This window comes from Mauremys mutica, chromosome 1, assembly GCF_020497125.1.
Source record: "Mauremys mutica isolate MM-2020 ecotype Southern chromosome 1, ASM2049712v1, whole genome shotgun sequence".
NCBI lineage: Eukaryota > Metazoa > Chordata > Testudines > Geoemydidae > Mauremys > Mauremys mutica.
In genome coordinates, this window is record NC_059072.1 from 165904946 (window position 1) to 165923022 (window position 18077).

Here is an 18077-nt window from a genome sequence, read left to right on the forward strand (position 1 = left end):
TGTTCATATGGACCCTGAAGTTGCTCACTAAAGCTTTCCTATGCACTTTCATCTAGCCCACTTTGAAATGAGAATAGATCGAAGTGCACTAAAGAACTTTTAGGGCATGACAGCAGGGTCCACACATATGGTGCGCAGCACGCCAGTGTGAAGTAGATTTACACCCCAGCTTGCTGTGCACTAATTGCTCATCAAGATGAGCCCTAACTCTATCCTACTGGATCTCTTTCACTACAATAGAAATAGATGGCTATGTTCATTCCATAGGGAAGAGAGCTGCTGGCCTCAAGGCAAATGCTGTGAGAAATTATAATAAATCAGAAACAAATTCTAAAATCCTTATGAAATTTCAACTCAGTCCAAACTCACACTGAAGTCTATAGGAATTTACTTGAGTAAAAATGTCAATATTAGGGACTTCTTTTGCATGAACTGAAAAGTACATGCTCTAAATAAACTGCCACTATCACATGACAGGCTGCAGTAGGATTTAGTGCAAGAATTAATTGAATCAGTACTGTCCCAGGGGAAAGAATACCGCTTACCTCACCCAAGTGTTAACTAAGCCTGATCATACTTAAGCAATAACATTCAAGTTCACAGCATTACAATGGGGTCTTCTGAGTTCATCTTATCTATAAACTTGCGAGTTAGAATTTAGTTGTGAAATCAGTGAAGAAAAAATATGCTCTGGCACAAATTCAAAATAAAAGATTAAAATAATATAAGTCAAAACACCAATCAATAAATAAATATGTTGTAACTCTTGTTAATAATCATTAGACTTTTTCACTAAAATATTAGTAAGGTTCACTAGCTCACTACTCTAACACCTTAGCATGGGCAAGGGTAGTTTCCACTGGACTCAATGGGAACCACACAAATGCATCTATGGACAAAATTATGCCCTACTGCAATTATGGAAGGGTTGTCAAGTTCTCAAGCACAATGGAAGTGCTATGGCCTAAGGATCAAAAAATCAACTGTCGATTCTGGGTACCCAGCAGGAGACATATTAAAGGGGACTAATTATCAAAGGGTGAGCCCTCAACACTTTATGAAAATCAGGCCCTTTTAAAGTGTCCCAACAGTTGAAGCAACACAAATAACTATTCACATATGAAAATTTAGGCCATAGGTACATCTCTAAGAAAAAGAAGCTAATAACTTCACTAGACAAATCAACTATTTTACAAGTCATTACACAGTCCACAACTTTGCTGTTGGATGGAATGACAGTTCAGCTCTGAGATATAAGCCATTTCTGAAACTGAAGGGGCATTTACAAGGAAAATACTAAGCCCATGGAACAGATCTTTCACAAATATAAGTTTTTATAGCTCTACTAACTTAAATGGAACTGTGACAATTTATACAAGCTGAGGATATTCTCTATATCTTCACAATTATTATAAAAACATTTGTAAGTAAATCATTTTGAGCATCATGTCACTAAAATCAAAACAAGACTTATGTGGAGTCATAGTTTTGCAGTAGAAAAATTTCATGGCTGTAGCATTATAAATCATACAACCACATAATTGTATCTGAGGTATTAAAACCACAAAACCCAACTGGGCATAACACCAACAAATCTGACTCAAACAATATTTGTTTCGAAGCTCTCAACTTTAGAAATAAGCAATTACCAGGTTTTGTCTGTAGTATTTTTGGCGTATCAGATATTTTGGATCCAGAAGGAATCAGCTGCATTTCATTAGAAGCTATGATAAAAGAAATAACCAGGTCTTTATTTGCTATGGGTCATTGGGAAAACATGGCACAGAATTATTCCAGCACACAGAAAGTGCATGCCTGAAGCCAGCAATATAAGAATAGGCTGACCACTGAGATACAGTTTCATAAATAATGGAAAGAAACATTATGGAAGGACAGAAAGGAGACTGAAACATGAATATCCTCAGCTCTGTCCTGAACCATCATATGAAGAATCACCTGTCTAAGAAAGACAGAAATAAATATCCAACAATGAGGGTTTATCTGCTTTGTGGTTAAGCAAAGACAACCATGATTTAGTTCTCATAAAAGCATCCTCTAAAGCAGTGCAGCCAAACAAAGTTAACCTTGCCAAAGAAATTGCAAAGGAAAAAATGGGATTAAAATAAGCTGCAAACAAAACAAAACAAAAAATCACCATTACATAATGTTCCCCTGGGCTTCTGAAGTGCGGGAGGTGTTTTAGTGTTAGGAAATTCTGGAAGCCTGTTTGGAACTGCAAGGAGGGTGGGGGGAAAAAAGAAAGTACAAAATTGATGTTAGTCAGTAGAAATCTGAAGAAAAAAAAGTGTTTGTTAACACTTGCAGTTCTCTTTGTATAGTGTAACAGAGACAGAAACAAAAAGACCCTTGTCCCTACATTCCAGTGCTGGTGAATTCAATACAACCTTTTCTTTTATTACTCACCTGTATGCCTCCTAAGTACACAGTTGCATATATCATTCCATGTCTACTCATGTCTGCACCCCTCTCTGGAAAATGAGGCCAAATTTTCAAAAACTATCTCTGGACTTTTGTTCACAATTTTGCATAGATTTGTGTGTACAATACAGATAGTGAATTTAACATTTTGACATTTCTTAACGCAGAATTGTGACTGCAAGAAGATTGTGGATGCTGCTGCTAACAACAAAACAAAAATGAGAGCAATTGTTAATGGAGAAAACACACTTTGCAATACAAAATTTGTGACCATGATTTTGTATAGCACAATTTTTTTCTCCAGGAAAAACATAAAGACTTCATGCCACGTTAAACCATAGTGAGTCATGATAGTCCTACAAATGACATTTGAATTTTAAATGACAATTTGATGCCATCAGACAATCTTCCTTGAGTTTTTGATGTTTTGAGTATTTATACATTTAAATAATCAGTTTTGTAATATAACAACCTGTGTAACCTGTCACAACAGGAGACTAAAGAACATTTCTAATTTCACCTATGTAGATTTGCATTGCTTCTTGTTTTTGTGATTTTTTTTTCCAACGCTAAAAGTGAGGGCCATTAAAAATGGAGCACATGCCATTTTGGAGAGATGTCAGTAGCATAGCATCTCTTATTCTAAATATAGGGAGATACTCCTGTTACTGAAGGAATCCAGTGAGGTGAATTTATTATTTTAATGGTACCCACTGTGCATAATAATGTTACAGTACCTGTGGTTTACAGTGAAAATCTGTTTCCATGTTGTAAGTAATGTATTACCAAGGAGGATCTCCTTGAAGAAGGATCTTGAGAGAAAACCAAGGAGCTGGATGTTTCTCTTGTATCTCTACAGCAATATTACTAGTGCTACACCTGGTTACAGACATCAAGAGACATGCAGACAACCCAGAATTCAGTATAGGGCAGGACAGAATATTACTTTGAATACGAGAATACCTGTTATGCCTATCAAGAAAACTTTACCAGAGACTATCATCTCACACCACCAGCCATAGCACAGCTAGGCCTAGACAGCCTTCTGTACTACATTTTATCTGAGATATATACATTAGTAGCTATAAATGTAAAGTAATCCAGTAAAATTTAATTAAGATTTTCTTTGGAACAGCTTGCTTCTAAAGTGTTGTAGTAAAAGGTAAGAGAATTCTGGAGTGGAAAAAAGAAGCAAATACTATACATAGAAGCTAAGTAGTTGTTAAATTAGTTACCCAGTATGTTTTGAGTTTTTGACGGGTCAGGTTTAGGAATTGATTTTGTTTCTTCAAGTCCACTGTCAGTTTCACTGTGAGCTGGAAAAAAGAATCTAGACTTAATTTTGAATCAAGAACATAACAGCTGCCATATTGGGTCAGACCAATGATCCATCTAGCCTAATTTCCTGTCTTCCAATGCCAGGTGCTTCAGAGGGAATGAACAAAACAGGCAATCATCAAGTGATCCATCCCCTTTTGTCTACTCCAAGATCCTGGCAAGCACAGGCTAGGGACACTCAGTGCAGGGTGTTGCATCCCTGCCTATCCTGGCTAGTAGCCATTGATGGAGCTATCCTCCATGAACTTATCAGCTCTTTTTTGAACCCTGTTATAGTCTTGGCCTTTACAACATCCTCTGGCAAAGAGTTCCACAGGTTGACCGTGTGTTGTGTGAAGAAGTACTTGTTTTGTTTGTTTTAAACCTGCTGCCTATTAATTTCATTGGGTGACCCCTACTTCTTGTGTTATGTGAAGGAGTAAATAAAGTTTCCTTATTCATTTTCTTCATACCAGTCAAGATTTTATAGACCTCTATCATATCTTCCCCCCACTCCCAGTCATCTCTTTTTCAAGCTGAAAAGTCCCAGTCTTTTTAATCTCTCCTCATATGGAAGCTGCTCCATATCCCTAGTAGTTTTAGTTGCCCTTCTCTGTACCTTTTCCAATTCCAATATATCTTTTTTGCAATAGGGTGTCCAGATCTGCACACAGCATTCAAGATGTAGGTGTATCATGGATTTATATAGCAGCATTATGATATTTTCTGTCTTGTTACTATCCCTTTCCTAATGGTTCCTGACATTCTGTTAGCTTTTTTGACTGTCACTGCACATTGAGCAGATGTTTTCAGAGAACTATCCACAATGATTCCAAGATCTCTTTCTTGAGTGGCAACAACTAATTTAGACCCCATCATTTTGTATGTATAGTTGGGATTATGTTTGCCAGTGTGTATTACTTTACATATATCAACATTGAATTTCATTTGCCTTTTTGTTGTCCAATCACCCAGTTTTGTGAGGTCCTTTTGTAACTCTTCACGGTGTACTTTGAACTTAACTATCTTTAATAATTCAGAGCATCATCTGAAAATTTTGCCACCTCACTGTTTACCCCTTTTCCAGATCACTTATGGCTATGTTGAACAATACTGGTCCCAGTACATACCTCTGGGGGAACATCACTATTTACCTTTCTCCATTCTGAAAACTAACCATTTACTCCTACCCCTTGTTTCCTATTTTTTAACCATATACTGATCCACAAGAGGACCTTCCCACTTATCCCACGACTGCTTACTTCTTGTAAGATTGTAAGCTTAAAAGCAATCCTTGTAAGTTTTTTTTGTGAAGCAGCCAACAATCTATGCTATAGGATTAGAAAAACTTCTGCAGTAGCACTGCTCCACCATAATTAAAACTTGTAACTTTGATTTGAGAAGTGAAATCCTACATGGATACGATTTTGGATTTCTTTTGTGGCAGTTTTAGGAAAATAAACCCCCCCAAATAGTAAAATTGAGATCTGGAGCTCATGATGTGTCTCTGCAAAAGTTTGCCAAATTCAATACTTAAGCTGCTATAAACAAAATTTATAATACCACAGTGAGATTGATATATATATATATATATCAATAAAACAGTCCAGTATGGTTGGGGAAAGTGTTTATATATATATATATATATATATATATATATATATAAACACTTTCCCCAACCATACTGGACTGTTTTATTAGTCTAAAACTGAAATCTTATGATGGAAAGATTCACCTAGGTTATCCTCAACTCCTCCCTCTGTCCAGTAATAATATTATATTATACTTGTCAGCTGCTATTCATTACTAATATGTCTACTGAATTAAAGTAAAGCACTTGTAGCATATGGAGTATTTGTTCACCATAATTAACCTCAATTTCTACCCATATTTTATTGGGCTAGTGCACGACCACGTGCATCCAGTACTCCTGTTGACCTAAATAACTCTTTTGGGTGGGCAAGGACTGCAGGGCCAACTTATTAAGGACCAAATTCTAGCAGTTGTTTTGTCCAGCAATAGATGCCATCCAGAAAACTGATGCACAGCAAAGGCAGAAGTTTTCTATTTCATTCTGATTCATTCCACGTAACACTCTGTGCAACAAGAGCTGCAAAGGGACCTTTCAAGATAGAATCGAGCTGAGAGTCAACAGTGTTGCCAAATCGTATTTGGTGTTTTTCTTAAAGCTCCAGTTCATAGATTTTAAGGTCAGAATGGACCATTAAATCATAGACTCTCAGACTTTCAGGCTAGAAGGGACCATCATGATCATCTAAGTCTGACTTGCACATTGCAGGCCACAGAACCTGACCCATCCACTCCTGTAATAGGTCCACAACCCTAACCTCTGGCTGAGTTACTGAAGTCCTCAAATCTTGATTTAAAGATTTTATGTAAAGTTACAGAAAATTCAGCACTGACTATAGTTCAAACCAGCAAGTGAGCCAGGCCCCCTGCTGCAGAGGAAGGCCCCCTGCTGCAGAGGAAGGCAAACCTCTTCCCCCAGGGTCTCTGCCAAACTGACAAATATGGTGACCAGCTAGACCCTGAACATGTGGGTGAGACCCAGCAGCCAAACACCAGGAAAAGAATTCTCTGTAGAAACTCAGTGACCTCCAAATCTAGTGTCCCATCACTGGCCACTGGAGATATTTACTAATAGCAGTCACGGATAGAATATATGCCATTGTATTGTAGGCAACCTCATCATATAAGCCCCTCCATAAATTTACCAAGTTCAGTCTTGAAACAAGTTAGGTTTTTTTGCCACACTTCTCCCCTTGGAAGGCTGTTCCTGAACTTCACTCCTCTGATGATTAGAAACCTTCATTTAATTTCAAGACTAAACTTCTTAATGGCCAATTTCCACCCATTTGTTCTTGGGCCAATATTGGCGCTTAACTTAAATAACTCCTCCCCCTCCCTGGTATTTATCCCTCTGTTATAGAGAACAATCACATCTCCCCTCAGCCTTCGTTTTGTAAAGCTAAACAAGCAAAGCTCCTTAAGTCTTCTCTTGTAATGCAGGTTCTCCATTCCTCTGATCATCCTAGTAGCCTTTATCTGCACTTGTTCCAGTTTGAATTCTTCTTTCTTAAACATGGGAGACCAGAACTGCACACAGTATTCCAGATGAAGTCTCACCAGCACCTTGTGCAATGGTAACAACTCTTCCTTATCTCTACTGGAAATACCTTGGCACAAAATCAGAAAGGCTAAGGCACATAATGAGTTACATCTAACAAAAAAGGGACATAAAAGGCAATAAGAAGAAGTTCTTTAAATACATTAGGAGCAAAAGAAAAAACAAGGAAAATGTAGATCCTCTGCTTAGTGGGGAAGGAGAGCTAATAATTGATGATGTCAAGAAAGCAGATGTGTTTAATGCTTATTTTCACTTAAAAGGGTAAGAGGGTGACCAGATGCTCAACACAATTAATATTAACAATGGGAGAAGGAATGCAAGCCAAAATAGGAAAAGAATAGGTTAAAGAATAATTACACAAGTTAGAAGTATTCAAGTCTGCAGGGTCTAAGGAAATCCATCCTACGGTACTTAAGGAGCTAGCTGAAGCAATCTTGGAATCATTGGAAGTTATCTTTGAGAACTCATGGAGGATGGGTGAGGTCCTAGGGGACTGGAGTAAAGCAAATATAGTACCTATCTTTAAAAAGGGGAACAAAGTGGACATGGGGAATTATAGACCAGTCAGCCAATCTTCGATACCTGAAAAGATACTGGAACGAATTATTAAACAATCAATTTGTTAGCCCCTAGATGATAATAAAGAATAGCCACCATGGATTTGTCAAGAACAAATCATGCCAAACCAACCTAATTTCCTTCTGTGACAGGGTTACTGGACTAGTGGATAGTGGGGGAAGAAGTCAATGTGATAGATCTTGATCAATGAGGCTTTTGGCACAGTCCCACATCACGTTCTCATAAACGAAGTAGGGAAATGCACTCTAGGTGCAATTTTTATAAGGTGGGTGCACAACTGTTGAAAGACCATATTCAACAAGTAGTTATCAATAGTTTTCTGTCACACTAGGAAGGCGTACCTAGTGGGGTCACCCAGGGCCTTGTGATGGGTCTGGCACTAGTCAATATTTTCATTAATGACTTGGATAATGGAGTAGACAGTATTCTTATGAAATGTGCAGATGACAACAAGCTGGGAGGGGTCACAAGCACAGGATTAGAATTAAAATGACTTGACAAATTGGAGAATTGGTCTGAAATCAACAAGATGAAATTCAATAAAGATAAGTGCAAAATATTTCATTTAAGGAGGAAAAATCAAGATGGGGAATAACTGGCTACAGTGGATGACAAACTGAGTATGAATTAACAATGTAATGCAGTTGCAAAAAAGGCCAGTATCATTCAGGAGTGTATTCACAGAAGTGTTATATGTAAGACATGGGAGGTAATAGCACTGCTCTTCTCAACACTGGTGAGGCCTCAGCTGGAGTATTGTGTCCAGTTCTGGGTGCCACACTTCAGGAAAGATGTGGACAAATTGGAGAGCGTACAAAAATGATAAAAGGTTTAGAAAATCTAACCTATGAGGAAAGGTTAAAAAAACTGGGCATGTTCAGTCATCAAATATGTAAAGAGCTGTTATACAGATGACTAATCAATTGTTCTCCATGTTTACTGGAGGTAGGACAAGAAGTAATGGGCTTAATCTGCAGCAAGGGAGATTTAGGTTAAATAGTAGGAAAAACTTTCTAACTACAGTTAAACTTTGGAATAGGTTTCCAAAGGAGGTTGTGGAATCCCTGTTTTAAGAACAGGCTGGACAAACAGTTGTCAAAGGGGTTCTAGGTTTACTTGGCCCTGCCTCAGTGCAGGGAGCTACACTTGATAACCTCTCAAGGTCTTTTTCAGCCCTACATTTCTATGATTCTATGAAAAATCAATGTGTGCCTTATTTCTAATTTGAATTTGTCTGGCTTTGGCTTCTAGCCATTGGTTTTTGTTAATACTTTCTTTGCTAGATTAAAGAGTGCTTTAATTTCCAGTATTTTCTCGCCATAAAAGTACTCATATACAGTAATCAAGTCATCTCTCCAACTTCTTTTTGATAAATTAAAGAGTTCCTTATGTTCTGTGCCACTGTCCATTTAAAAGAAAATGAAGGTTTCATACAGAGCAGCTGCTCAGATGCCACAAGGGCCTCCGAAGCAGCAGCAACTGGAGGACTTCACTGAACAGCTGGTACCCACAGTAGAGCACTGAGGGCTAGTTTCAAAATACCCTTATTAGCTGCCACAGATAGAACTAAGGCATGTTGCAGTGGTTCACCTACTTTTTTTCAAATCTGGAGAAGTCACTGTACAGAGCTGTTTCCAGCTAGAACACAGACTCACAATAACAATTCATTTTGCATTGTAATGTGCTTCTGTTTTGTGGCCAGTGGTAAAGAACTAGAATTTGTCTCAGTATCACTGTCAGCAATGAGACAGCTGGAGAGATGATCTTTATTTACAGCACTTACAAAAGTTAAAACAACAATTTAGCCAATCAGAATTCATCATAGTGATCACTAATATGTATCAGACATTCTAAAAAATAAAAAAGTGTTTATTTCTGGCAGTTCAGGCTTCTGATTAGTGAAATACTGAATTTCTTCTTTTTCTGTTTTGAAGGGCCTGTAGATGCCGATCACCACCAGCACAAGGTGATCAGCATCTTCAGAAAATTTAATCTTACTCCTACAGATTTCAATCGGAGCAGGGCTGGGCCCTCAGTAAAACGGCAACCATCTTGGTGCTGAAAAGAGCATTAATTCTCTTCAGGGACAGCATTATACTACACTACATGTATAGATTTCCAGGAAGTGTCTTTATATTGTTTTATTTTCACTTGAAATAAATAAATGTATGCAGCAATATTATAAAGAGACTAAGAAGAACAATGGGTAAAAGATTGCCATAACAGCAGCAATTTGCATGTCATAATTTGGAGATATTACTTTATTTTTTTATTGAATCGTGAATTATTCAAGGCAATTTGAACATTTAAGTTTCAGTTTGTTTGTTTTTTAAAAAGGCACTACAAAGTATTAAAGTAAATTGCTAGATTTTCAAGTTATATTTATTAGGCCTATTACACATAATATTATGCAGCCTATTGCAAAAGCTTTTTTTAACAGGGCTGCCCAGAGGATTCAGGGGGCCTGGAACAAAGCAATTTCAGGGGCCCTTTCCATTAAAAAAAGTTGCAATACTATAGAATAATATAGTCTCATGGGGGCCCCTAGGGGCCTGGGGCAAATTGTCCCACTTGCTCCCCCCTCCCCCGTTGGGCGGCCCTGTTTTTTAATACCACATCTGTGAAAGAGAGATTTCATTAAGGCAGTCTTTGGTAGCCCTCACTCTACAACGAAAGTAGAATAAACATAGTACTTACCCAGTGTGTTCAATGGTAATTTGGTCGTAGGTGCTATGCTAGGTCGTGCGGATTCCAGTTCATTTTTACTGTGAGCTATGAGAAATAAGAGTGTTATTTTTTTTCTTTCAGTACACATTCACTTTACACTTTGTCCACAACACGCTAAGCATGCTGCAAGCCAGAACTGACCACACTGGTTTAACAGCTGTAACATCTCAACTGACATGGAGAAAGTAAATAAGGAAGTGTTATTTACTTCTTCTCATAACACAAGAATTAGGGGTCACCAAATGAAATTAATAAGCAGCAGGTTTAAAACAAACAAAAGGAAGTATTTCTTCACAAAACACACAGTCCACCTGTGGAACTCCTTGAGAGAGGATGTTGTGAAGGCCAAGTCTATGACAGGGTTCAAAAACCAACTAGATATGTTCATGGAGGATAGGTCCATCAATGGCTATTAGCCAGGATGGACAGGATGGGTGTTCCTAGCATCTGTTTGCCAGAAACTGGGGGATGGATCACTTGATGATTACCTGTTCTTTTCATTCCCTCTGGGGCACCTGGCATTGGCCACTGTTAGAAGACAGGATACTGAGCTAGATGGACCTTTTGTCTGACCCAGTACGGACGTTCTTATATTTCACCCCTGAGGCCCAAATAGTTATATGGCCATTATAAAAACTAAATGTTTGGATGTTTTCTGCTGTGGAATGGAAACCAATGCCACAAAACCAGATATTGCAACACATGCTGCTTCTTTAAGATCCAACTCAATTTCCACTGAAGTCAGCAGAAGTGTTGCAACTGACAAGTGGAAGATGGGCTGGATCCCTACAGAGAAACAAATCAAGCAAGTTAGCTTTCTGAAAGCTTGTGACAAAAAGTCATTGATGAGGGATAGAAAGACAATTTTTAAAAACAAACCACTGTACTTTTCTGTAGTACTTCAAAGGTTAGTATGTCATACGGTTCAAAAGTAATCATAAAAAAAGGACAAAACACACTCAGAATTCATCGAGGTGTTGTTTTTTTAAAGGGGTCAGCTGTTTTGCCTCTTCATGTAATATCTGAATCTGGAAGTCAAGTTAGCTGAACAATGTATATAATTAACTAAGGCATTTCAGGTTTGTGCACAATTAGAATAAAATAAAAGGCTATTTGATGTTTTTTTATTGCATGCAGCAGAGACTCAGGCCATTTTTGTAATAAAAGGAGTTCAGGGAGCAGTAAGCTTAAGGGTTAAAATTAACATGGAGAAAAAGATGGTTTTACCTGGAGATGCCTCTGATTTTTCTGAGGAAGCAGACATGGTAGGTTTAATGCTTTCCTGAACTGATTCAATGGTAGCTACAAAGCAAAAGGTTAACACAACTGAGTGAGATAAGGCTGCTTAATGTCATGGTATGCAAGGCAGCAAGAATGGGTTTAAGATTCAAAGGATTTATTAGTCATTAAATTCCTGGATAGTAAAACCTGATGTGGAATTACAGTGGTGGCGCTAAAGAAACTCTTTACACACTTTAGCAAGTTTTGCACCAAGATTTTAATGCATTTTCTATTATAGGTACAAGGCAAGTGCAGAGGACTACTGCAGACTGAAATAACCTGCCTATTTATCTTTGAAATAATGGCAAATATAGTTTCTTTTGAATAAACGTACATAATGAATTCCTGGATGCAGAGTTTGTTTGTGTTTTTTTTGTGTAACCCGTTTGCTAGAATTCCTCTTTGTGGCAGAAGGCATTGAGCAATAAAGAAGTTTAGTGGTCAGAGCAGGGGAGATTTATGTCCAGAAGCTTTTGTGATAACTCACTGTGAAACATGGGCAAGTTGCTAAACTGTTCTGTGCCTCAGTTATACTATCTGTAAAATAGTGATAAAAATATTTACCCACCTCAAGATGTTGCAAGTTTTAGTTAGCACTTTACAAACTTCACAAACACTCACTTTGTATGAAAAATGCCATCTAAGAGCAACGTATTATTATTATTCTCACTATGCTGAAGGTGTTCTTTTGGGTAATTAGACCAAGAACATTAGGAAAGGAGCCTTAAAGAGATTTATTCATATCAAACAGCATATCCACTTTGATAAATTGTCCTGACATAACACCACACCTAAAACACTCTGTAAACTTACAGAATTGATACATGTCTTTGAATGATGTCACAAGTTAATTCTCCCAAGTCCTAGAGCAAATGCAAAGATTCTGCTAACTGTTGGCTTGATCCACCTCCCATGGAAGTCCATGAAAAGATTCTCACTGACTTCAAGCGGAGTTCAATTTGGACTTATGAAGGAGAAGGTGGTGCTAGTTATTCAAAAAATGTGAAAGGGTGAGGAGACATAAGACAGCATTAAGAAATATGGGTTGTAGTGTTAAGAGAAAAAAATTCCAAAGTGGAAAATACTGAGAAATGAGGCATGGAAGACATCAGATCATAGAACAGTCTGTCTATGGCATCTGAGCCCTGGTCTACACTATGAGTTTAGGTCAAATTTAGCAGTGTTATATCGATTTAACCCTGCACCCGTCCACACAATGAAACCATTTTTGTCGACTTAAGGGCTCTTAAAATCGATTTCTGTACTCCTCCCCAACAAGGGGATTAGTGCTGAAATCAACATTGCCGGGTTGAATTTGGGGTAGTGTGGATGCAATTTGATGGTATTGGCCTCCAGGAGCTATCCCAGAGTGCTCCATTGTCACTGCTCTGGACAGCACTTTGAACTCAGATGCACTAGCCAGGTACACAGGAAAAGTCCTGGGAACTTTGAATTTTATTTCCTGTTTGGCCAGTGTGGTGAACTCAGCAGCACAGGTGACCATGCAGTCCCCCTAGAATGTTTCTACGCGCCCCCTATCATCTCCGCCCCTGAGGTTATCGCAGATTAGAAGGTGAAAAAAATGCACTCGCGATGACATGTTTTCCGAGCTCATGCAGTCCTCCCGCACAGCATAATACATGGAGGCATTCAATGGCACAGGCCAGGAAAGAATTGCTGTGTTTGCTTAACGGCAAAAGTATCAGGCCTCACTAGCGATCCTGCCTGAGCCAGGTCGCTGTGTCACATGCACTCCACGCTGTGTCAGCCTTGGGTGGGGGCATGACCGCTTTGTGAGCAGGAAGGCCATAGATATAGACATTGCATTAGATAGCTTCTGTAGCTAGAGAAAACATTCCTGTGCGTTCGGCAAAGTCTGTGGCGAAAAAAGAGAAGCCCTGTAGTGTAGTGGTTATCACGTTCACCTAACACATGAAAGCCCCTTAGTGTAGTGGTGATTGCGTTCCCCTAACATGCAAAACGTCCCCAGTTTGAAACCGGGCGGAAACAGGTCACTGTTCCTTTTTCTGACTCCCCTCCTGCATTTTTAGTCTTAGAACCTAAAGGGGCGTCTCCAGGCCCCAGCACGCCAAGCGCGTGCTTGGGGCGGCAAGCCGCGGGGGGTGCTCTGCCGGCGCCATGAGGGCAGCAGGCAGGCTGCCTCCAGCGGCTTGCCTGCGGAGGGTCCGCTGGTCCCGCGGCTTCGGCGGACCTCCCACAGGCATGCCTGCGGGAGGTCCGCTGAAGCTGCAGGACCAGCGGACCCTCCACAGGCAAACCGCTGGAGGCAGCCTGACTGCCGTGCTTGGGGCGGCAAAATCCCTAGAGCCGCCCCTGCTTAGAACAGACCGCACTGTGAAATTTTACTTTGAATTATATCAATTATGAGTTAAATAATATGGAAGCTCTCTCTAAGTTATAGTCCCAGGTTCCTTACCCTTTCAGCTGCTCTGATAAATTAACATTTTTGTTAGGGGCGGGAGAAAATTTTCATGAAGCCTTTTATAGGGACTAAATGCTATCTAGGACTCTGAAATAATTTTAACGTGGCCCATAGAGTGCAATCCTTCGTTCTGGATTTGTCATTCCAGAAGTTGAACTGCTCCTTACTACTGTCCAGGCTTCATAAGCCATGGGAGCAAGGGGCAGGTCTGCCAGCTGAGCAGGACCCCGGCTGGCAGGAGCCAGCAGACGGAGCCCCAGACCAGCAGCAGGCTGAGCCGCTCAGCCCACTGTTGGCCTGGGGTTCCGATCATCCAGGCAGGCAGCGGGCTGAGCGGGTCTGGCGGACAGGTCCCTGGAAAAAAGGCACAAAACGACTGTCTGTGTTGCTTTCACAGAAGGAGGGAGGGAGGGGGGCCTGATTACATGTACCCAAAACCACCCGCGACAAAGTTTTTGCCCCATCAGGCATTGGGCGCTTAACCCAGAATTCCAATGGGCCGCGGAGACTGCGGGAACTGTGGGATAGCTACCCACAATGCACCGCTTTGTAAGTCAATGCTAGCTAAGGTAGTGAGGACGCACTCCACTGACTTAATGCGCTTAGTGTGGACATACACAATAGACAGTATGAAATCGAATGCTAAAAAATCAACTTCTACAAAATCAACCTAATTTCGTAGTGTAGACATACCCTCAGACCAAAGGGGAAGAGAGATGCAAATGAGAAAATGGTGGGATGCCTGGCTGCCAAAAACACTGAAAAACCCTAACCCTTCTGGTACAATAGCATTTTTAGTTTTGATGACTAAAATCTGAACCAAAAATACAAACAAAAATCAAGGAGCTAACAAAATGGGTACTCAGCTACACAACTCAGTTATCCTGCTTATTGTTATATCCCATCCCTCACCCTTCATTTGTTCATTGTCTATTTAGATTACAAGATGTTTGGTGCAAGGATATTATCTTCACTGTACGTGTTTCCATAGCTTGTAAAACAATACACAATAAAAAGTCCATAAATGTAAAAAATAAATATAACCACCTCTAAGATGGATGACAGTAGTTAATATACAGCACACTGTACAATGTTGGGAAAAGGCAGTATTTTATATTTAGTACACATACATAAACATACATAGTCTATATATAAAGCATCAATATGACAGTATAGCACTGAAGGTGAAATGATGGATTTCTTGAACTGTGTTCTTATGACTTTTTTTTTTTTGGACACACACAATTTTCATGGTCAAGGAATTATATAAAGGATTACTTAACATTTTAACTATGACCTACCCCATACAGCAAGTTAGTTTCCTATGGTGTACTGTGCTTCAGAGAGCACTATAACTTTGTCCTATAACACAACAGCTTTTAATCATTGATGAAAGTAAGCATTTTATCACAGTCAATTTCAGCTTCACAAGAGAATACACAAAAGAAGCTAGACAAATATTTAGGTATTTTTTAAAAAGCTGCACACAAGGGACTCAGAACTGAAATTCTTGCTTGAATGCAAAATAATTCAAGTAAATATTAACTGTGCTAGACAGAAATGCCATACAAGGAACATTGGCATATCACTTCAAAGGATTTTTAAAAAAAAACTATAATGCTGGCAACATAGAGAAGTATACATTGTTGAACAAAAATAATGACACGAACAGAAGGTGGGACTACTTGACCCTTTGTGATGCTAGTGTTCTGAACTCGAAAGATATCTGAAAAGAATGATCACCACACAAAGAAAAAAATATGGAAGCAGCCCTCAAGGTGAACTATGAAAACATGAAAATACATAAAATATTTTAGTAAATAAATATAGAGAATGTAATGATAATAATAGAAAAGTTTTACAAGTCTTTATTTGGAGCAAATGAACATACAGTCAGCATTTGCCAGCAGTTAACATATAATTGTATTTGAAATACCACATTATCCTTCTATTCTTAAATTAGGAAATAACTGATAATTTCTGTGGTATTTGTTAGCAAATGATGGTTGATTTTTTTTTGAGTGGCACTACTGCACAGTACATAAGTATACACAACTGCTGGATGTAAACAGGAAAAAATATGAACAGAGGAAATGAAGCATTGGCATGTTTATGAGCTGCATGCCTATCTGCTTATGCAAGACAACATGCGTGAAAGCCATGCATAGGATTTGATTTAAAAGACAAAGGAATTTAAGTGGATGCAGCTGAGGTTGTTTGAGAGAGCGAGCGAGCTATTCTTTGAGTCACTAGGAAAGGTTGAATAAAGAATAGTGGAATATATTTACCATGATATAATAATTAGCAAAGATGCGTATCATCTGAAACCTCAGTAGCTGCACACAAGATGCATGACTTTTCGTACTCTGACTCAAAAACTGAGTATCTACAAAGTTGTGATACTTTTGGAACCCCTACCCCTCCCACTGAATTATAAAAACTGGAGGTATATGACACTGTTGTAAGAAGGGATCTTCATGTGATAGGAAGTTGTTGAAGATCTCATAATTTTTAAAGGACACAAGTGAAAATGATCTATCAATCAGCCTGTTAGATAGTGAGATGTGCATCTGATAAGCACATAAAAAAGATGTCGATAAGGATTTTATCCTATGATGCTCAAAATTGTCAGCACAAAATATATGCCATGGAAAGTTTAACTTTTTTAAAATTACCTGTTGAACTGATTATTTCAAAGTTAAATGACTGCTAAAGTATTCCAGTATTCAGAATGACAACAACAGTAAATAAAGTTAAAAAAAAAATCTGCTGTCACTTGGTTAAAAATAGAAATGGGCAAGTATTTTGTGACAAATAATTTGAGAATCTCTCACTTATTTTCTGTTCCTGGGTCATTTTTCATACAGATCAATTGTTCCTGAATGTATTTATTATTCAAAATTATTTATCAAATAATTTCTATGAATAATTCTGAATCTAGCTTGTTCACAAAAGTGCAGCCAGTTTTCAATTCTCTACATCTGAGATGTCTTGGTGGGAAACACAAGGCCACTTTTTTTTTTCCTGTTCCCTGATTCGATACACATAAATCTCAGGACCAAGTCTCCAGATCCAATAAATACGTATAGATTTGAGAAAGTAAATTTTCTTTAAATATTTGCAATATGCATTTATAAGTTATTTCTGCAATAACTCTGGCTATTGAACTCATTTACTAAAATATCTATGAAAAGTGAGTACAAAAAGGGACAAAACAGTAAAAACTAATTATTTTAAAAAGAATAGTCACTGAATATTTTTTATGCATCCAACTCTAGTTAAAATCAAGTGTTCAATATCCATACCCTGAACGGCTATGGTTAATGCCTATGTGCAGAGGTGTCCTACTTTTCCTTCCAGCTCTTTAGGATGAATATAAAGAATAACTGAAAAGCAGACTTCTCGGTCACAGTTCAGACTGGAATTTGGCAATAGTCTTACCTGGAGGTTGTAGAATAAGAAATCTGCAAACACTTTTAGAGACTAAAGGTAATAGTTTCATCCAGAAGACAGTTGGCAATCCTTACACATTTTTTCTGCATTACTACATCCTAAATTTCTTTTGTTCCCTACATACTCTCCAGGAGTACAAAAGTCTGGTGAACCACTCAATTTTGAATCTCCATATTGGACTGACTTGAGTTGTAGCTAGTCCCAGGAATTTATTGTCCATAATATTCAACATACTGTTATAGAAATTATTTGTTAAAAGTCCCACAAGATAAATTGAATTTTTAACTTCAATAAATGAGTCTGCTCTATTCTCAAGTCATTTACTGGGTCAGAAATTTTAAGTGAAGAATAGAAACTCTATGTCTTCATGAGAATAAAGATAGAGATCTTTAAAAAAATAATGAAAATTGAGCTAGTCTGATCAGTTGTAAAATGGTACCTCTTTGATGTTGTCTGGTATACAACAAGTACAGAGAGATTTAAGAGCCAAATTCTGTGCCTCTTACTCATGCAAGTACTTCCATACATTTGAAGTCAATCAGCAAGACAAGTGGGATTTGGCCATATATTCTGCTTCGTCAATAAGAACATATATTATGAACAAAGCAGAATAGTGACAAGACTATACACTAACTAAATTAAAACAAAGCAAAATCTTCTTCAAACAATTACTTTTCTAAACTTCTCAGT

General features: G+C 38.4%; 1 protein-coding gene across 1 annotated transcript in view; it reads right to left on the bottom strand.

The window, feature by feature from the left end:
- The window catches only part of LOC123361683 (ABI family member 3 binding protein), a 409913-nt gene that overhangs the window by 123061 nt on the left and 268775 nt on the right, over positions 1-18077 (bottom strand). Inside the window, exons 11-14 of the mRNA XM_045001759.1 lie at positions 11438-11512; positions 10181-10255; positions 3675-3755; positions 1650-1724 (exon numbers count right to left, since the gene is read on the bottom strand). Of these exons, the coding sequence (XP_044857694.1) occupies positions 1650-1724; positions 3675-3755; positions 10181-10255; positions 11438-11512 (306 nt within the window). The remainder of the gene's footprint in view (positions 1-1649; positions 1725-3674; positions 3756-10180; positions 10256-11437; positions 11513-18077) is intronic.